We start from the raw sequence: 20,257 nt of genomic DNA on the forward strand, positions 1-20,257 counted from the left end.
AATCTGTTCTGTGTCTAGAGGACCATGGTACCATTCACCTTTATTTAATGAAAGCAATAATTAGATTCCTTGATTCAGCAAGGTACTCTAAAGTAGGTGGCATCCAAAGAGGGGGGAGAGAGGAGGGGGGGGAAAATGGTTACTTGGCTCCAGGAAATTCTGACAATGAGCCAAATAGGCCAGAATAGAATCCTGGTCTCTAGTCCTTGAGATGGATTTGGGGTCTACCTGAACCATTCCAGGGGCTCGGGGGCTCTCAGGATAGAGGTATGCACTGCCTACTCTCCAAGCTCTGCCCTCTGGCTCAGTCCTGCTCTAAAACTAGCCCAGCCTCCAGCATAGGCTCTGGCAACAACATTAGCCCATTCAGCTGAATACCAGCTCCTGTCTTCATGCCCCATGCTGGCAAGGAGTGCACTGCCCAAAATGCCCAACTAGAGTTTCATTCCTGGATCCTAGGACAGAGAGAAACAATTAGGATGAAAAATGAATACTCGGGTCTCTGTGCTGCTGTATGGCTTCTGCCCCTCTGCTTCTACCCCTGGCAGACTTACTGGCTATTCTCAGACAAATGGAATGGAAATTATTCTTTCCCTAATGCAAATGGAACTGCTTTCATGGCTTTTTTTTTCTTTTAATTTCAATAGAATGCTTTAGGGAAGAGTGAGGTTGTGATCCCAGTTCCAACAGCCTGAAGCTGGCAAAATGAAACAACCCAACAAAGAAGTCTTAGGTCCCTGGATAGAAAAGACCCAGCCTGCAAAGAGTGATGAGGGAGACCTTCAGGAGATGCCCATCCTCACAATAAACACATAATGAGCACCTACTACATGTAGAGCACAAGAAAGGATGAGAGAAATACCACCACTTTACATATGTATAGTGCTTTATACATTTTAAAGTGCTTTCATATCTGTTACAGCAGCTTAGATTCATACAGCATTTACAGTTACAAAGCACTTTCCCCAACCATTATCTGGTTTGATCCTCACAACCACCCTATGAGGTAGGCAGTGCAAGATATTATCCCCATTTTACAGATGAGTTTGTGGATTCCAGTTCAGTGACTTGCCCAAAGTCACACTGTTTAAGTGGCAGAGTGTCAGACCTTGACTCCAGTGTTTTCTTCACTGGACCTGCCTCCTGCCCCCCAAGCAACCCTTGCAACAACTTTCAAGGTAGATGGGAGCAGGTGTTAAGTGATGAACTGGAGGTTACATAGCTCAGTTTAGTGGCAGAACCCACTAACTACAACCCAGGTCCCTTGATCTAGGATGTCCCTCTCTTCCCACTAGAGGACACAAGTCAGACAAGCAGGTGGAATGGTCCTCCAGAGCCCCGAGTTCTGGAAGAGGGGCCTTAGAAAGGCCAGGACCGTGGCATTTTGATGTCAGCCTGAGCTAGACACTTACACTTCTGTTCCCTATACCTTGTCTTTGGGCCTAAAAGTGCTGTTAGAACACCAGGACTCTAACCTCCCACTCAGAAAGGAAAGTCTCCTCAATGAAAGGCTAGGAGATAAGACTCCTTGTTTCCTTCCCACCAAGACACCACCCCATGGCGGGGAAGTGGGGGGAGGGGGAGATATGAGGGCTGCCTGACTCAGCCTTCAAAGTGCTTAGAGATCTGGAGCTGAAAGGCACCAGCACCATGTCAGCTAATGATTATTATTAATTCTGAACAGACCTTGGCACAGAAACCAGCTGTCTCAGGGAGGGGGCCTGAATCTCCCACATTGAGGTTTCAAAAAGAAGCTATGTAGAATCTGTACGGGGGGGGGGAGAATGAAAATCAAAGAAAAGGGATAGAACAGCCCTAGGAATAAGGTGGGAGGTCAAGGAGAAGAGGACGCTCTGTCAGATGGCAGGATGGTGGGGAGCAGAAGGGAGAGGAGAAACAGGCCGGGTGGGGCTCCCCTCCCCTCTTTGACAGCTCAGGGTAGGGAGCTGCGGTTGAAGGGATGCCAGGGGGCCAGAAGCACCAACTCCCATTCTCTTCCCAGTTTAATGGGAAGCCGTATGAGGGCGCCATGGAACCAGGAGAGGTGTGGAGGAAGTATCTTAATCTAGAATTGAATTAAATGGCTTGGTTTCAAAAGCATCTATATTTTATACATCTAGTACCCTTAATATTTACTTTGAACCTAATTACAGGTTTATTCTACATAGACATTCAGAGTGTAGTGATCTTAATACACAAATTTGTGCAAATGACATGCAATTTTTTTTGAAATCCAAGCACTCTGACTTTGGAAAAAGAAAAAAGCCCTGATTACTAGCAGTTCTCCCTAGTCACAGGGATACGTATGGTCAAGGCGACAGTAGTCAGCCATGGGCCTCTGCCTCCCTTCTATGAAGCCCAGCGTCCCAGATGGAGAAAGTAGGAGAGGAGGGGTGAAGGAGAGAGCTACAAACAGCCGGCAGCTACCACCATCCCAGCTGGAGGGACAGAGCCCTGGCACAGAGGGCTAATGGGGGTCCAGCTGCTGTGGCTGGATGGGAAGCCAGGTGGAAAGGGGAGGGAGGGGGGAGAGTGAGGTAGGAAGAGGACTCCCTCTAGTGATCTACTGCCCATATTACAGCCAGCCAGCCAAAGTGGGCCTTCCACAGTCGGCCTCAAGCATGTCCCTGGCTCTCGGGCGAACAGAGGGGTGGAAGATGCGAGAAGGCCGTGGCAGCTGGGGCCCATCCTCTTGCAGAACAGAAACGGCTTCTCCCCATCTATGGCCGGGAATAGGCATCAGCTGGCACAGCCCACGCAAACTGCCGGCTGGCTGTCAACACACCCGCCTGCCCGCCCCCTCACCACCTGGGAGGTTACAACACCCCAATCAAGCTCAGGCTTTATTGCAGCGCCACTGTTTAGCTCTCAGACCAGGCCTGCTTGGCCACACAGCATCTCCCTCTGGGAGGAGCAATTAGGACACTGTCCCCACACTCAGCACAGGTCAGAAAGGTGGTGGTGCCTAGGATGAGGGAGGCAAGGAGGGGGAGGAAATGGGATCAGACAGCAGGGGGTCTAAGTGACAACATCATGCCAAGACCAGTTCCTGGAGGTCTGTCTGGTACTCACGAACCCTCCCTTCCCCCTGCCCTAGTAACTACCCTGTTCCGGCATCAAAGCCACACACAGACTATGGAGGACAATGCTTTCCCTTTCTGCTCAGCAAAACTAAGGTTCCCCCCCAAATGTCCAGTTTAGAAGGGAGTAGAAAGCCAGAAGGGCACAACAGCTGCCAGGGACAGAACCTAGCCCTGCAGGTCGCTCATCTGCAAAATCACCCAAAGCTGCTTGGCAATCAGAAGGCACCTGAGCCACTTCCTGTGTCCTGGAGATCATGCTATCCTTCCTCCTCACCCAGCCCTACTGGGCACTTGCCATGCTGGTATCTAAGAACTTCATCCCAAAGCCCACTGATCCACTATTACCAGAAGGCTAAGCTCCAGCACCAGTATCCTTTTCTGGTCCTTCATGCCAGTCCTGGGGATTCCCCTGAGCTTTCATGGCCCCTTGTTTGAGTCCCTTCTGTAATGGACTTTCCCAGTCTTGCCCTACTCCTAGGCTCAATCCAGCTTGGCCAAGATGGACTAAAATATACCAGCTAGGGGACTGTTGTTTGCCAGTTAAGTACCATGACACAAAGGAAAGGCCTGGGAACCACGGTGAGATCTCAGATTAGAATAGGCTATCCCTTGACACCTAGCACCAAATTCAATCAATCAGTAACTCTGGGTCAAAGCCCTGACCATCCAAGATACAAAGTGAGAAGAGATGGGGTCTAAGGAAGGATCAGAAAATGAGAACAGAGGAAGAACAAAGGATAAGCTGGATCAAGGGGCTGTCCCACCACACTTTTTTGCCCTTTAACCTGCAAGTTGACCCTCACATATATCAGTCCATTTGTATACACCCCTAGCCCTAAATAGGGTCGATCCAACCTCTCCCTGTCTCTCAAGAGACTTTGCTAAGGCAAGAACCTAAGTCCTAAGAAGGACAAAATGGAAGGATTGAGACTGTTGGGACAGTACTTAAGGGGAAAGAGAAAACCCAGCAAGCCTCAGAACCCAGCCTGGTATACAACAGCACAGGCTCATTACCCATGAAACCCACCCTTAAGACAGCACTCAGTTCTGAAGTCCCAGAAAATGTTGAGTTCTTAGAGACTTCTGGCAAGCTGCTGTCAAAGCCAGCCAGAGAAAGGGGTGGCTGGGTTTTCTGATTCCACCCCAGACCCCAAAGTGTTAAAGTGACTCTAGTGCTTCACCATCCAGAGCCTACAACATCTGAAATGGGCCCCAGCCTGACCTGGTCCCTTGCCACTTACAAAGCCTGGTCACTCCATACCTGAGAAAAGGCCTCATGTACACATTCTTCCCCTCTACTGGAGACAGCCCAAAATTAAACATAAGAATGACTACCCTAGGTCAACCCCATTGTCCAGGCAGCCTTACCCCAAGAGGGTCTGTCTCTGGACAAGGGTACCAAGGGATATGTCACGGGAGGGTAGAGATATCCTCGTCAAGGTCAACCTCACAGAATGATAGACATTTTGGAGTTGAATAGAAACTTAGAGATAGTCTGACACAATGCCCTCATTCTATAGGTGAAGAAAGGGAGTCCTCACCAGAACCTGAAAGCTGACCCAAAGCCACCCTGCTTTGTGCCAGACTGGGTCTCCTGACTCCTATAACCACCCTGTCTCTTCAGTGGATTGGGATATGCATCCAACCCTAGCTTCCCTTCATAATCAAATATAACCTCACCCCTCAATAATCTAAACTACCAAGAAACCCTAGTTCTTCGAAATGCCCCTGACCTCAGGCCAACAAGCTGAGGTCTAGGTTCCCTACTCCCCACCATCCTCCTTTTACCCACTTCTAATGTTATTCTATTTCTGGACTTTTCAACCACCACCCAACAGCAACTCAGATTTCAAGAATTCCAGGCTGCCTCAATGGGTTGGAGGAATAATACAGGAAAAGTCACATAAGAGGAAAGCAAGTGCCCTACCTACCCTGGGGAGGAAGGGGCTAAAGGGAAAAGGGAGGGGGATCCAGGTAGGAGCTCAGAATCATATTTCCATTTTCTTCTTTGGCAAATATGCACTGGAGATCTGATGCATGATCACCAGGGCTGGATAGACAGGCAGGAACAAGCAGAGATACCACGCAGCTCCTTTGATCTGAGCCTGGAACCATGCTGAGTACATGCCCAGGAGTACGGTAAATGTGGCCATCAGGTAGACCGCCAGCCCACATGTCAGGTGGTAGAGTTTGAGTCGAGCCACATGAGAGACCCTGGCTGCCCGGGGACAAAGGAGGCTCAGCCCACACAAGGATTGCCCAATGGTCGCCAGCAGCGTCAGAGCCCCCACACAGCTGTGCCAGGACACAAGATGGGGCAGCTCGCTTCGGGTCCTGCTGGAGATGATGAAGGCCAGGCCCAGGAAAGCACACAGGATGGTCAAGGTCTGCCCTAACCAGTGTAGTCGCATCCGAGCCTTGCGTGAGCAGAAGAAGAATGGTGAGTGGTCAGGAGAGAAGAGCAGGATGGCTTCAGCCATGCACAGGCAGAACTGCAAATACAAATGAGGACACCTTAAATGGCCCAGCCCCCCCAGAAAGGAGAAAGACAGGGAGGACTAGAGAGGGACCTCCCTAACAGGAACCTAACCAAGAATACAGATCCCTGAGGCCACAGAACAGTCGAGAATCTGGGTGTTGGGGAAAGAGTCCAAACTGTTGATCCTCACAGTATGACCACCCATTTTGGGGAGGAGGGAGAGGGTACAACATTGCTTCACTAAAGACCCCAGAAGTGGGAAAGGATTATCCTCTGAGGCCAGTTTTCAGTAACTCCATATCCCAAATGACTGCCACTCCAACTCCCAGAGGGGAAGGAGGCTGAGAAACCTAACGAGAGGAAAGGATTTGAATGAAAAATTCAAACTCACCGCCAAGGCCATGAACACAGGGTGCCAAGAAAAGAGACCTGGAAATCAAAAAGAACAGGCTGAGAGCCACTCAGCTCCATTTCCCTATCCCAGGGTTATCTTTTCATCCCAAGGGAGCCCATCCACTAAGAGATTTCTAGCCCAAATTGTGACCAAGAACACAGGGGTAAAAGGAACCACCTAGCACTCTCATGATCCCTTAGTACCCAAGTCTTTGCTGGGTCCTACTGGCTGGGCCTCCAATTTACTTTGGCATTCTTTCCCACATCATCCCTCTCTTTGGAGAACTCTGCCCCTCATATGAGGTTGCCTTGGCATCAACACCCACTCCCCCCCAAACTCACACTTTTCTCCAGGATCTTATACTCTTCCCTCCCACACTCCAAGCTGGCCCCAAGCAGCCCTCCCTCCTGCCTTACAGCCTGCCCTTCTCTCCCTGGCTCCTAAGAGTTACCTACCCCTCCTCTCCTCTCCCTCACTGACCTCAGTCCTCAGGAAAGTCCTCTCTAGCCTGTATCCCTAGGAACCTGCCCTTCCATCTCTAGCCCCATCCCCAGGAAACTCTCCTCTCTTCTCCCTTCCCCTTCTTGGCCAAGCTTCTCAGAACCTATCCCTCTTTCTATGGTTCCACTCTTATCAATGGCCATATCCCTAAGGTCCACCCCTCCTTCTCTGGCCCCATTTCTCCAATCCTACCTATACCCCTCCCTCATTCCAAACCCAGAAACCTCCCCCTCCCAACCTAACCACACACACTCTCCAATCTCACCCCAGGGAACCAGTTCCCAAACTTCTTCCCTGACCCCACCCTACAGTGGGTGTCCAGCCTTCCTTTTTTGTACCTCCTATAGGGAACCTTCTCTGTGCCACCTCTCCCTCTTTAAGCCCAACCCCAAAAGCCTGTCCCTCTCTGCCGAAACCTGAAACCCTGTCCTTCCTTCATTCCAGGCCTCATCCCCAGGAATTTGTCTTCTCCCACCGCAGCCCCCTCTCTCTAGTTCCACAACATTGAAGCTGCCCCTTCCCTGGCTCCAGCCCTCAGGAATCCCCAGGACCCTTCGTTTCTAGCCCCTCCCCCCCACACACACACACCTGGGTGCTAACCCTGCCTTCAGAATCACCTGAATTTGAGAGTTCGAATGTCCAACTAGCCCAAGCCCTGCACAAAAGGAATTCGGACAAGTGGTCATCCAGCTTCTGCCTGATGACATCAGGAGGTGGACACTCCCCCCCCCCGCCCACCTCGAGGCAACCTGTTCCACTTTTGGACAGCTCCACTCCTTTATGGAGTTTCTCCTGCCAACAAGCTTAAAGCAGGCTCTGTGTAACTTCTACCCAAGGCAGCACCCGCATGCTCCTTGACCCCCTGGGGCCAGACGGAGCCAGGCTAACCCCTCCTCCACGTGGCAGCCTAACAGATACTTGAACGCAGATGTCCCACCTCCACTGTCTTCTCCTCCCCCAGAATATAAACATTCCCAGGTCCCTGAATTGATCAGCACCCCAGGTGAAGGACTCCAGACCCTTCACTTTCCAGATGAAGATGCTTCATTCTTTAGCCCCGCCCCCCAGGAATTTGCTCCTCTCCTCTTAGCCCCGCCCCACTGGAAGCCTGCCCTTCATTCATTTCCTGGCCCCGCCCCCAAGAACCTGCTCTGCCCCTCCGGTCCCTCTCACTGGAAGCCAGTCCTTCATTCATCCTGACCCCGCCCCCAAGGACCAGCTCTATCCTGCCCCTCCCTTTCTGACCCCATCTCACTGGAAGCCTGCCCTTCATTCATTCTCTGGCCCCACCCCCAGGAGACTGCTTTACCTTGCTCCTTCCTCTCTAAACATCCCAATGGAAGCCTGCCTTTCATTCATTCTCTGGCTCCGCCTCCAAATGTCCGCTGGGCCCTGTCCCTCCCCCTCTGGCCCCATCCCACTGGGAACCTGACTTTCATTCATTTTCTGGCCCCACCCCCAAGGAACTGCCCTGCCCCGTCCCTCCCTCTGTACCCCCATCCCACTGGAAGCCTGCCCTTCATTCACTCTCTAGTCCCGCCCCAAGGAATCTTACTCCACCCCTCGCTCTTTAGCCCCGCCCCACCGGGAGTCGGCCCTACCTTCTCCCGCGGCCCCGCCCCTCTTCCAACTCAGTCCCACCCTTACTCACTGGTCCCGGGCCGGGACAGCACGGTCAGGAAGAGGGTGAAGCCTAAAGCCACCAGGTGCGCCAGGATGCCGCTGCCGCAGCGCAACCAGCGGGCCAGCCGGGGCTCCCTGGCGGCGGCCGAAGGTGAGGCCAGGACGGGCCCCACAGCCGGGGGTAGCATGGCCGGGCTGCGGGGGGCCGGCTTCTCCCAGGCGCCGGGCCGCCGCTTCCGGGTTCCTGAGCGTGGCGTCAGGGACAGCGGCGGGAGCGGCTCCTCCCCCGGGACGCGGTCGGCGGCGCGGCGGTGTCGCCGGCAGCGCCCTCTGGCGCCCTGGGGAGAGGTCCGCGATCCCCAGAGTGCGCCGCCTTGCCCCCGGAAGGAGGCCTGGAGCTGGGAGCGAGCCCGCCTGCGGGGCCTCGACACTTCGCCCTTAGCAAACCCACGAGGCCCTGGCTCCGAGCTTCAACCAAACGAACCAGCGCAACTTGGGGCACCCGCACAGCCCGAGCCCTTTGTACATGGGACCCAGGTGCGGCCCCCAACCCCAGGGAGATTCCCAGTGATGCCGCCACTGCATCCCCCCCCCCAATCCTGCTACCCGGGGTCATTAGCCACCCCCTGGCCCGGGGCCAAGGAAGGCTTTCCTAGCCTTTCTCCAGGGAAGGGTCCTTCCCCAGATACAGGGACCAAGGCAGGCATCTTCCAGACACCCAAGGGGTGTGCCCCAGCCACCTGACCTATGGGAAACCAAGCAGGGCGAGGTCAGGTGAGCCCAGCATCCCACCATCATCCTTGCAGCAGCTTGGAGAAGACTCGAGGCAAAGCCTCACGTGGGAGGGCTTGGGAGCTGAGAGCTCCTTAATAAGGCTCGCTCCCTTTCCCTACCTACACCCCTCAGATCCCCCCGGAAGGAGAACACCAAGGCTCCAGAGGTCGTTGCCATTTCTAGAGAGACAAAAATCAGCAGAAAGAGATCTCTGTAAGTGGTGGGATCTCATATCTGGCCGCCCTTGATGCTGCAACCCACCAAAGAAGGATCAGAGATAGGGAGGAAGGAGACTCCTTTCTTCCATTTTTTTCCTTTTCTGTGTTTTGTTGTTATAGTGTTTGGCAGTAACAGAACAGGGAGACAGTCTTGAGGTATTTTTATAGAGTTTTTTTTTTCTTAAAAAAAATAATATAAAGTTATAAAAAGCGGCAGCAGCAGCAGCCTGGGGCCTGGATCCTGGAGAGGGAGGAGGCGCTGGCAGCTCCGTTGCGATGGGCAGGCACTTTCTCATTAATGCGCTTTTGACTGCAGGAAGACAAGAGGCAAGAAAGACCTGTGTGGGGGGAAGCACTGGCCTGGGAAGAGTGTGTCCTCCTGGTGAACAATCTGCAGCCAGTGGGCCTCCAGCTCTGGGCCTGGGAAGGAGTCTGATTCGGAACCAGCAGCAGTAGCGGCGGCGTTGGAACATGAACGTGGCAGTACAGGGGCTGCCTCCAGTGAATTCTGTCTAAGGAAACTTTATGGTGACTGTGCTGCTGCCACAGGGACAGTGTTGAGGAAACAATGCTCCTACGCAGGGGTCCTGGGGTCTTCCCTCCCACTGCTTTCACCAAGAAGGCATGGCAGGGAGGAAGAGTGGAGGAGTCAACACCTTCCCTTCCTACCCAGAAGTCCTCCTGACCCTACAGCACATGGGGAATAATAACTAGTGTTTCCAGGTTTCCAAAGAATTTTCTGCAAAGGCTGAACTGGGCACATACTGGGAAGACAGGGAGCTGGAAAACCAGCATGTAGGTAGCAGAAATTCCTAGAGACTCCCACCACTCCCAGAAAATAATCCTCGTCCTGGTATTAGAAGCTGGAATGGGGCTATCACATACATGGTCTATTAAATGATGTAGTCACAGACATATAGCACCATGAACACATCATCTCCAAGTTCCTGGGCAGCCTGACAACCTCATGGTAAGTCAGGCCGTCCTCCTCGGACAGAAATCTACCAACAAATACCCCTTCTTGAGCCCTCTCTTGAATGTTATACTCTGCCCAGATGGCCCAAGCTTCTTGCCATCATTCCTCCATCCTCTCCTAGGAACACTCAATTTCCTAGAACCCAGCCTTCTTTACCCAGGGAAACTGAGGTAATTCCCAGTTACTGCAGGGAGAACCAACACCGATTCAGGAGATGAGACCCCTTTAATTAGAGAGGATGTGAAAAGCAGCATCCCCTCTACCAGATTTCAGAGTTAGAGTGGGCCTCTCAAATCAAGAATACATCTTGGAACAACCTATCCCACCGCTGGGGTCACACAGTTCCAGGGAATCCATTTTGCTTCTCCCTTCTAATCCCTTCCTTTTCCTATCACTCTCCTCTTCCACTTCCATCTTCCCCTTCTTGCCTAGACATGCTCAGCACTCCTCATACCTGAGTGTCCCTTGTGTTATTTGTTCAATAGGAAAGGGAAAGGAGGGGCCCAATCTGGTCGTCCCCCACCCCCTAAGCCCTCCTTCCAGCTCCCCTGCCTTCTCTAAGCATGGTACCTTCAGCGCGGTGCACTTCTCCTCAAAGCCCAAGGCTGGGCCGGGCTTCTTCCTGCGCACAGAGCAGGCCGGATCGGCCGCCGGGGGCCCTGCAGGGCAGGGCTTTGCCTTCACTGGCCGGCAGTATGTGGCCAGGTTTTTCCTCTTCTTGGCCTCTTCCTCAGAGAGGCAGTTAGGCTGCAGAGCTTTGCCTGGATGGCCAGCTCCCCCCCGGTTCTCCAGCTGGGAGGCCTTGACGGGCACTGGGGCTGTATGTGGGGAGCCCCGACAGTCCAGGGGCCCTGCCCGTTTCACCCGGGGTCCCACTGCCCCATTGAGCCCTATGCCCAGGGCTGGCTTAGTCTTGGCAGGGAGGGCTCGGCAGCCCGCAGGTTTGCCTTTCCCAGGAGGATCCAGGATACAGGTCCGTTTGAAGGCTGCAGGGCCAGGGGACGATTTCCGCTTGCGGGATGGGGCTTCCACGTCAGTCCCGTCCTTGCCCTTGGACAGCTTGCTGGCCTTGGAAGGAGGCAGCTTACTGAAGGAGGGTGATGGGGTGTTTGGCAGGCAGCGGTGAGGTGATGGCCTGACTCCCACCCGTGCACTCTGCCTGGCTGCAGGCAGCCCCCACGCTGGGAGAGCCTGTAGGGTAGCCAGGGGCTGGGTTGTCCTTGGTGACGGGTGCAGAGGGTGGGAAGGGAGGCCTGTGGCTGGGGCCAGAAAGGCGGGGACAGGCGCCTGCTGCAGAAGGGCTCAGGGGAACAGGTGGGGAAGAGACGAGGAGGTGAGATGGGGGCTCGGCTGCTGGTGGGATCTTCCTGCAGAAAAGAAGAGGGCAGCCTGAGTCACAGAGCACCCTGAGATCCCCACCCCCACCCCGAACAGCAAACAAATGCTGAGCTCTGCTGCCACCTGCTGGCAACTAACAGAAACAGTGTGAAGGGGAGGAGGCACAGCAGTAATCCCTCATTTTACAAGCCATTTTCAACGCCTCCCCCTCCTCTCTAAAGTGTGCTCCTTCTCTGCCCTGCCTCAAGTGTCGGCTTGAGCACAGGTTCCAGGCTGCCAAACCCCCAAATGCCTTACCTCCAAGCCTTCCCCTTTCCCCCAACCGCCAAGCCCAAGAGAACCCAGGTGCCCCCAGGAAGAAAAATGACCACGATCAGGTAAGAGAGCACTTGATCTTCTCCATGGATGAACTGGGAACATCTAGAGGACAGACTCTAGGCGTGGGTTCTCCCATGCCTGTAACTGCAGAGGGGGGGCTAAGGAGACTGAAGTCAGGGGTCCCAACAAGGGCCTTTGGGCTAGGGGACTTACTTCCACATATGTGAGCTGAGATGTCGTTCCAGCATGGAGCTGAGTGCAGAGCAGAACCGGTCCAGCCGCCTACTAAAGACGTAACATCCTGGGCTTACCAGCCGACTACCAAAGGTGCAGAACTAGACATCAGAAAGGAAAATGCCAGTGAGCGGGACCTGTGCCCTTCTCTCCCAGCTGAGCCTGCCAAGGCCCCCAGCCAAACACTTTGTGGTGTGTGTATGTATATCTGTGTGTGTGTACACACGAACATGCACGGACTCTAGTGTCTGTAAAAGAGGAGAGAAAGTGGGAGTGGGATGATGTAAAGACAGAGGAAGACTATTAGCTCAATGAGTAATCAATGCCTTCCCACAGCTCTGGGAGCAGGACTAGCAGCTGAGTGAGGAGGACATGGACACGCTCTCCTGTGGATGGCTCTCAGGCTCAGTTCCATACCCTTAAGGATTTAAGCACCATCCAGCCCCAGTGCTTACCGCCTGTGGCCGAGGGGGCCGAGTTGCATAATGACAGTCAGGGACATGGTGAAAGTCATCAGGTGCTATGTCTTCCTCACTCTCCTCGCTGGAAGCCTGGGCCCCACCCCGGGGCAGAGGGAAAGGAAACAGGCCTGGGTCTCGATCACCACCACAAGGGCCTTCATCATCTAGCTCACTCTCAGAGGAGACCCGTGACCTGGAAGGGCCAAAGAAAACAGGGAGAGGGAACATCTCTGAAAGCCTGTGTGGAAGCCCCATCTCTGGACCACCAGAGATAAAAGGGGGCAAAAGCATAGTGACTCACTGCAAAAGCAGTCTCTTTCCACCTATGCTGTCCACACCAGGCCACCGCATGGGCCATTCTCACGTGTGCTCCAAAACCCTGCTCCAGACACATTTCCCAAAATCCTTGAATCAACCCCACCCAGCTCTCTTCAGCACACTTCCTGTTCTCATTCCTCCACCCTCCCACTGCTCCCAGCACCGAACAGTAAAGGAGGACTTCCTGAATGTGCCTCTGTTCCCCGAGATGAATATATGTGTACCATTCTGCTGCTGGAGCAGCTCCCTGAGGGAAGGAGGGATTGCATCTCCCCACATCCCCAGCACAATACTTTGTACACCAAGGGATAATCAATACCAGATGCTCACTAACTCACTCTACAGACCTGGCCCTGTCATTTCCTTTCCAAGCTTCAGCCTGATCATCTGTCATACAAGGAAGCTAGGAAAACACAGGTTCCCCAGGGGGCCTCCTTGGGAGGTGGCAATGGGCTCCATGATTCTCAGAGTTCCCAAAGCACAGAGTTGCTTGAGGGATTAACTCCCTTCCACCTGATTCCCCTAAAGGAATCCTGGTCCAAGTGCAAGCCCTAGAAATTTCCTTTTTAAAGGACCCTTTATGACAAAGAGCTAGGATCAGGGGATAGATGGAGAATAATTATCATCTGCCTGGATAGCAAGGCCAGATCGGGGCGACCGAGACAGCACCCCTCAACTGCTTCTCCCATCTCTGCCCCCCATAGTGAGAGTGCACCTAAGTTTACAGTCTCTAAAAGTAGAACACCTGAACACTGGAAGAAAGCAGATGCTGTGAGTATGGCAGGAGGCTCCTGCCACTCACTACTCCTTATAGGTCTTTCTCTCTTGGAGATCTGAGGGGTGGAGCATGTATACCACATATCCAGAGTGGGGGCCAGGCCCTTACCTGGGCAGTGTACAGTAGGGATAGGTCTGCTTGGCCCTTGGTGTGAAGGTGCTGCCAGGCAGAGCTGCCACTGCCTGGGCTGAAGAAGGCAACTCCTGAGAAAGGCGCTCAGGGCCCAGGTCCTTGCGCCCAGGGCTCTTCTCTTTGGGGGATTCCCCTTTTCGGGAATTGGCCTTCAGCTCTGCCACCAGCACATCAAAGTCCTTGGCCCGGCCCTGGACCTCCCGGCGCTGATGCACTGAGTGAATCTGGAACACACGTTTGAGACGGCTCTACCACAGGGCTCAGGGTGAGGTATAAGACCTGATCCCAGACCGCAGGCCATGTATCTGGGTGGGCACCATGAGGCACAGGCAAGAGCAATTGTGCTTGAGTTCTCCCCAGGAGCCTCAGTTAACTAGCATGCAGCACTCAACCTGCTCTTCCCTTTCTTCAACCTTCTGGGAACAGACTATTACCAAATCTCTGTCTTTTCTCAATGTGGAATGATGGACTTGGCCCAGCTTCCTCATACAGTGCTACCCTCAGCCTGCTCTTGGTCTAGGACTATGCTATGCTACCCTGTGGATACCATGGTTTTCCCCGACTTTTCCTTCCCAATGACCTGGGCCTGCCCTCCCCCTCCCCAATGGATACCTTGCAAGTCAGCAGGCGGGTACAGATCTTTTTGGTCTCTGGGTTCACTACCCCACACTGCCTGTTCAGATCACACTCCTTTCCTGCAGAGAGAGAGCAGGCAGCTTCAACTTGGTGCCCAGCTCCTACAGTCCCAGGATAGCTTCACGTGGCCCCAGGTGAGGGGGAGGGGTCTCAGTCTCCCCACCAATTGTCCTAGGAACAACATGGGACTTAGGCTGAGACTGCCTTTGGCTCTCCTTGGGTGTCGGGGAGGGGGGGGGAGAAGACACCCAGCGACTCCACTTAGGAGAATGGAAAGGCCATGATCCCTTTGTGGGCACCCAAACCCAAAGCAAACAGGAGGAGGCAGGGCCAATGCCCATCAGGAAACCAAAGCGCTATCTCGCACCTGGAGCACTAGTTACAAGGGAAAACCCAACTGTCTGATACCCTGGGAACAAGCAGGAGAAGGGGAGAGAGACGGGCGTCCTGACGCGGAAGAGGGCTTCTCCACATGCCATTGTTATGTTCAGAGGACAAGCCGCTCATGTGCCAGCAAGGTAACCCAGAGCTGAGATCAGCACCCAAAAGGCTCCGGCTTGTGCCGACTTCCCTTGGAAATGACCATGCGTATGCAGAGGAGCAGGGGAGAGGATCCCACGTGGGCAGCACGTGGCCCTAACCCGTGCTGACACCTGCACAGCGGCGGGCCTCCTCTCCCAGGCTCCCAACTCTCCTTCCCCCCCACAAGCCCTTCCAGAAGGGCAGAGGAGAATCACACTGAGAGGCTCCCTGCCCTTCACGCCTGCTTCCAAAATAACTCACGCGCCATCTTCTTGTGGGCCTTGGGCTGAAGCCTGGCAACACTGGTCTCCTTCTCTGGGGGGCTACCACTCTCGGCCTGGGGGCTAGGTCCTTCCATGAGGACTGAGTCGCTGCTCCCTTTGCTGGGAAGCTCTTTGGAAGAGGGAGCTATGGGGGCTTTCCCAGGGGTATCCTTAGTAAGACCACTGGGTGGGCCAAGGAAAGTAGAATGAGGAGTCAGAGGCTTGGGGTTCACTCTGATCCCTTGTCCGTCAGGTTTAGGGAGACTGGAAATCTTCTCCAAATTCACCACAGGCACGAAGAGGCTAGAAGGAAAGAGTGGAGACAGGCTGAAGGGAGAGGCTATGGGAGAAGGGAGGGGGAAAGGTCCCCCACCCAGGCACAAGCTCTGTCCCCCCACAAGGGGTCTCTGCCTTCTGAAGGTTTTCCCTGTAGATTCAGAAGGTTCGCAAGGGCCTCGGTCATCTTAGCAGTGGAGGAGAAGTAGGGGAGGACAGGTCGTACTTGCTTCAGCCTCAGGGCAGTGACCTCAGCCAGCCCAGGAGTGATATACCTCCTCCGCTAACCCATTCCCTGCCCAAGTTGGGGAGGAGCCTGAGAGGAGCCCTCAGCCTCTCCTTACCAGAGGTTGTCCTTCTGTGCCTTCTCAGGTGGGGTGATTAGCCCGGCCTCGGCCCCCTTGCACCTTCTCCTTTGAGGAGGCTTTGGTGGGGCCTTGGCCCCCACAAGCTGGGCCCTGCCCATTTACTGCATGGCATTTCTGAGAGGTGGCAGAGGCTTGAGCCCGGGCATACAGCTTGCTGAGGGGCCCATGTCTTCTTTCTGTCACAAAAAAAGGCAAAGCACCCCAGAGTCAATGGCATCAACTCCATTCTTCATTCCACATTCCTCTCCTTTCAAGAGTGTAGCCCTTTGGCGGCTTACAACCCCAAAACATCATCTAGGGTCCTACACCCCAGACTTGACAATGATCCCCTTCAGGGCCTCTACTTCCTTCCTCTAAGCTGGGTGGAGGTCCCTATTGGTCATAACTCAACCTCAACCCCCAACACTCCCCCATTTCATCTCCACACTGTCAGGACCGTTCCTGCTGCACCATCCCCACTCTCCTCCCCCTCTGGCTATGCTCCCATGTTCCTTGCCATCAAGAGTTCTACCTCTACTCCTCTCGTCCTTCCTTCCCATCCTCCCAGCCCCCCTCATCCCTCACCGCAGTGCTTCTGGAAAGCTTGAGGCTTCACCACTTGGCTGCAGTGGTTACACACGACCAGGTAGAACTCATCATGGGCTGGGCAGTGCCCAAATATGGACATGTCTGCAATGACAGGTGCTCACATCACTTTGGGAAAGGGCCCAGGCTGCCCCTACTCCACCTCATCCCAAAGGCACCTAGCCTCCCTAAGCTATGGGACAGCCCCTACTTGAGAGAGGAGGGATGGAGCCAGGCAACAATACTTCTTCCCTTTGGAAGAGGAATCATCCCTTTGACCTGATGCTTCCAAACCAGATTCCTCTAGCAAAGAGGGAAGTTGATATGCCCAGATACAGAAAGGATCTCAAAACCACCCAAGCCAACTTTATCATTTGAGAGATGTGGAAAGTGAGGCCTAGAAAGGTGAACTAATTTGCCCAAGGTCACACAGGCAGTAGTGAACGTCTGCCTAGGAGCCCAACACTACTATTTGCTGGCTCCCACCTTCTTTTATGAGGGTCATGGCATCCAACTTCTTCTTCCCATTCTTGTTGCTCTCCTCCAGCTCAGCCCCTGAGAGACACACACAGCTCTGTCAGTACCATTTCCCTTCTTCAGGAGCCCCTCAGTATCCTTGGGTGGCCAGGTTAAAGAGACCTCATCTCTTCTATGGTCTTCTCCATGTTAGTGGAACCCTCAGGGGATGGGGGAGGGATTGGGAAGCCATAAATATTTACTGATGCTCGGGATTATTTTGGGCATCCTTTCGGGAGTCACTTCAAGTGCTTAGGCCTCTATACAACTGCTTCTGTAATGACTCCCACCTTAACAGAACCAACCACTTCCTTAAGGATCCTGTAATATAAGGTTCTATTCCATGTTCTATCGCTGACTTACTGGTTGACCATGGGCAAATCCCACCCCCTAGAAGGAATGTTTTCCCATTTAAAGGGGAAAGACTCTTGTGGCCCTCTTCCTCCTCCCCCACCAGTGACTTCCAGTCTGGAAGAGTTTTATTCCACACCTCCGAATCTCTCGTCCATTTTTCCTATCAAGCACTTCCCCTCCCATTCCACAGGGTTCTAAGTGGCCATTCTCCCAAGTTCCCCAGGATACCACCACACCTCCAGATACAGGCCACTAAAGCACACTCCCCCGCCTCCCAGGTCCTGCTAAGGCAACCTTGATACAGTGCAGAAAAAAAAAAACCTGCTATCTTGAGGCCCTCTGCCATTTCCAGAGCCCCTCAGCCTTCTGGGATGGGGCAAGAGGAACCCATTCCAGGTACAGAACTGGAGACACTTAGGGAGGAGCAAACTCCTCCAAAAACCAGTGAGGGAAACAAGTCCCATGATGGAAAGAGACCCAGCTCCCTAGATCCATGGCTCATGATTCCATTCTGGGCAAGCCCCTCCCCTCCCTGCAGGCAGCTTTGGGCTAGGGCTGCCCTGGCACCTTCGGGTTCTGGGTTGATGATAAAAACATCTTTTAGCTACACAAGGCAGCTCTGTCCAGTCTTCCCCCACCCCATATCCCACCTACTCTTTCTCCCCTCCCTCCTTTACACCCCCTCCTTGTCTCTTGGGGGGGAAAAATCAATTCTGAGTCAACTGCCTGATTCTATTTCCGGTTCTAAATGCGCCCAAACCCTGACAATGGTCCTGTCCTCACCTACCCAGTCCAGGGCAGGCTCTGGGTGGGCCAGGGATCCCATTCGGGGGCTTTCCCCGCTACTTCCACCACTAGGTTTGCCTCCACCCCCCCCCTTAGGCTAAGTGGATTGTTGACAGTCTTATATAATCACCAGAAATGGGGGTGCAGGGTTTGAGAGGGGGTGTGCATTCCCGAAACAAGGGGCAGCTCTTGCTTTAAAAAGTCCGTCAAGTGCAAGCAGGAGGGATAATGGAAGGGGATGGAGCGAGGGAGACGTCTCAAGAGAACAAGTGTCATCAGAGACTGCTCCATGCGGTCTCGTCCTCCACCTCTCACTCGCAAACTTCTTCTGGGGTGCGGTGCCCGCTGTCACCCCGAAAGGCCGGCAAGGCCAGGTGCCTCCTGGGGGCTCCGAGACAAAGATCACGGGAAGTCAACGCCGTCCCACTCACTCCCCGGAGCGACGCAGGGGCCGAGCGAGGGTCGGGGGTAGGGGGTGGCGGCGGTGGATGCGGGGGGGTGGCTGGCGGGGGGCTGCGGGCGCCTAGGAAGAGGAGGAGGAGCGAGCACCGGGGGCCACGGGAAGCAGGGGAAGCGGGGTGCGTGGGAAACACGTGGAAGAGGACTGAAGCGGAGGGGAGAAGCGGGGGGCGGGCGCGGGAGGGGCGGAAGCGGGGGGCCGGGCAGCAGACGAGGAGGGCGGGTGGAGGCTGCAGGAGAGCGGGCGGGGACGGGCGGCGGAGGTCGGGCCGGCGGAGCTGGGTGGGCTGCGGGCCGGGCAGGGCGGCGCTAGGACCCGGGGGCGCGGCGGCGGCGGAGCGGGCGGGCACTAGGACCCGGCGGATCCTTTGTTTGGGGGGCCGGGGAGCCGGACGGCGGCTCCCGTCGGCGGCTCCCCTCGGCCGGTGGGGGCCGGGAGGGGGGAGGGGAGGCATCGGCCAGGGCCCCGGGGCACTGGGGGGGGCTTCACTCACCGTCGGCCGCGGGCAGGTCGGCCCGCTCCACCCACGAGCTCCAGCTCTGTCCCGCGAAGTCATCGAGACTCGGCACCCGCCGCTCCAGAGCGGCCATTGCTGCCGCCGCGCGTTCACGCACCGCCATCACCGCCACGGACGCGCGCCCGCCCCGGCGCCTCCGCGCGCCCCCCCGGCTTCCCCTCCGCCCCACCGCGGGCACGCCCCCCACAGTCCGCCCTACACCCTGCGCAGGCGTGGCACAGGCCGACGGCCCTCTGTCTCTCGCCTCCGCCCACCCGCACAGCCTGCTGGGAAATGTAGTCCTGGCAGGGGTGGGGAGGATGCTTAGGCTGCTCATAGGCAGGGTCCCTGGGACGTGCGCGGTGGCTCGCGATGGAGTTCTCCCCCGGCCCCGAGTCGTCCGGCCTCCGAGTAACGTGGCCCGGCTCACAGTCTCCCGGCACACACGCGCGCCCTCCCCAGTACTTCCCTCCCCCAGCTCCACTCGTGACGGCTACTTGGCCCAGCAGCCGGCGACCCTCCCCCGAGTTCCACGTCCGTGTCGGAGCCTCCCTCCAGGCGGGCGGCGGGATGGGTGGGTGGGGTCAGCCGAGAGGGCAGGGGGAGGCTGCGGGGAGGATGGGCTGAAGGACGCCGAAGGGGGCGGGGTAGGGCTGGGGGCGGGAGGATCACATCCGCTGGTGGCAGCCTCCATGGGGCTGCTGGAAGCCACACCCCTTCCCTGGAGCCGGGCAGAGGGGATGGGAGGGGATGCCCGGATTGGGGGAGCTGGCCTGAATCACCTGTCAAGATGACAGAAGGCTACCTCCGAGCCCCAGCCTGCCCGGGAGCCTGGCGTGGCCCTGAGGCAGCTGGTGTTTGCAGCATCTCTGCTGAGATATCTGCCCCCCCACCCCCCACCCCTCCTCCTAGGGGCTGCGATCAATACCCCTCATACCAGCCTCTTCCCAAACCCCAGCTGGGCCCTGACTCCATCCATCACTTTGGCTTCTTTTTCTAATGAATATTTTCTCCCCTGGAAGGGCTGCTCCTGGAGCCTCAGCATAGGGAGATTTCTCATCTGAGCTGTCATCCCCCTTGCTCAGGCCTGGGAAGGACCTTAATCACCTAGCTCTTTCTTCTCAGCAGATGAAGAGTCGCTCCCCACCACACACCCTCTCATCACGTTAAAAGGGTAGAATTCTGACCCCTCTTCTCCATCTGAAACAGGAGATAAATTCCTTCCCCTGACCCTTCCCCACCATACCCACACACACACACACACACACACTCTTCCACAGGAGGGAACCAGGCCTGGGTACAGATGTATCAGGGGGTCTTTGGCTTTGCCTTAGAAAGTCTCTTTTCTCCCCTTCTCACCTTGAGGAGGGATTGTTTTCTCAAGAATAG

General features: G+C 55.3%; 3 protein-coding genes across 4 annotated transcripts; 1 reads left to right on the plus strand and 2 right to left on the minus strand.

Moving 5' to 3' along the window:
• Window positions 1-868: 868 nt before the first annotated feature.
• Window positions 869-8,268, minus strand: CYB561D1 (cytochrome b561 family member D1). The gene is made up of 3 exons (XM_078154977.1): window positions 8,109-8,268; window positions 5,954-5,991; window positions 869-5,575 (listed from the first exon to the last, which is right to left on the minus strand). Exons 1-3 carry the CDS (start codon window positions 8,266-8,268, stop codon window positions 5,072-5,074), a joined length of 702 nt encoding a protein of 233 aa, XP_078011103.1. The 3' UTR covers window positions 869-5,071.
• LOC110218176 (uncharacterized) lies at window positions 8,142-10,001 on the plus strand. 2 transcript variants are annotated; one of them, XR_013486879.1, is made up of 2 exons: window positions 8,142-8,231; window positions 9,389-10,001. XR_013486879.1 is itself a non-coding variant. In XM_078154978.1 (2 exons), the coding sequence occupies exons 1-2, from the start codon at window positions 8,267-8,269 to the stop codon at window positions 9,506-9,508; spliced, it is 471 nt and encodes a 156-aa protein (XP_078011104.1). In that variant the 3' UTR covers window positions 9,509-10,001. The 2 variants fall into 2 exon arrangements, 1 of the variants encoding a protein (XP_078011104.1); XM_078154978.1 differs by lacking the exon at window positions 8,142-8,231 and adding an exon at window positions 8,267-8,617.
• Window positions 9,217-19,026, minus strand: ATXN7L2 (ataxin 7 like 2). Its single transcript, XM_078154976.1, is given in 13 exon segments — window positions 9,217-9,382; window positions 10,619-11,158; window positions 11,160-11,415; window positions 11,918-12,039; window positions 12,394-12,592; window positions 13,604-13,851; window positions 14,240-14,322; window positions 15,047-15,351; window positions 15,669-15,700; window positions 15,702-15,868; window positions 16,257-16,361; window positions 16,743-16,811; window positions 18,866-19,026. Coding segments are annotated over 13 exon segments (2,268 nt in total). The 5' UTR covers window positions 18,993-19,026; the 3' UTR covers window positions 9,217-9,367.
• Window positions 19,027-20,257: the final 1,231 nt, after the last annotated feature.

The sequence above is a fragment of the Phascolarctos cinereus genome, unplaced genomic scaffold (assembly GCF_003287225.1).
Source record: "Phascolarctos cinereus isolate Bilbo 61053 unplaced genomic scaffold, phaCin_HiC Scaffold_5;HRSCAF=322, whole genome shotgun sequence".
Taxonomy (NCBI): domain Eukaryota; kingdom Metazoa; phylum Chordata; class Mammalia; order Diprotodontia; family Phascolarctidae; genus Phascolarctos; species Phascolarctos cinereus.

Bases quoted from the DNA above. Each gene is read 5' to 3' on its own strand.
- LOC110218176 (XM_078154978.1), top strand. From the start codon at position 8,267: ATGGCCGGGCTGCGGGGGGCCGGCTTCTCCCAGGCGCCGGGCCGCCGC. The intron at 8,618-9,388 runs GTGCGGCCCCCA...TTTTGACTGCAG, and splicing joins CCTTTGTACATGGGACCCAG to GAAGACAAGAGGCAAGAAAG.
- CYB561D1 (XM_078154977.1), bottom strand. From the start codon at position 8,268: ATGCTACCCCCGGCTGTGGGGCCCGTCCTGGCCTCACCTTCGGCCGCC. The intron at 5,992-8,108 runs GTGAGTAAGGGT...TTTGATTTCCAG, and splicing joins GCTGTCCCGGCCCGGGACCA to GTCTCTTTTCTTGGCACCCT. The intron at 5,576-5,953 runs GTGAGTTTGAAT...TTGTATTTGCAG, and splicing joins CTGTGTTCATGGCCTTGGCG to TTCTGCCTGTGCATGGCTGA.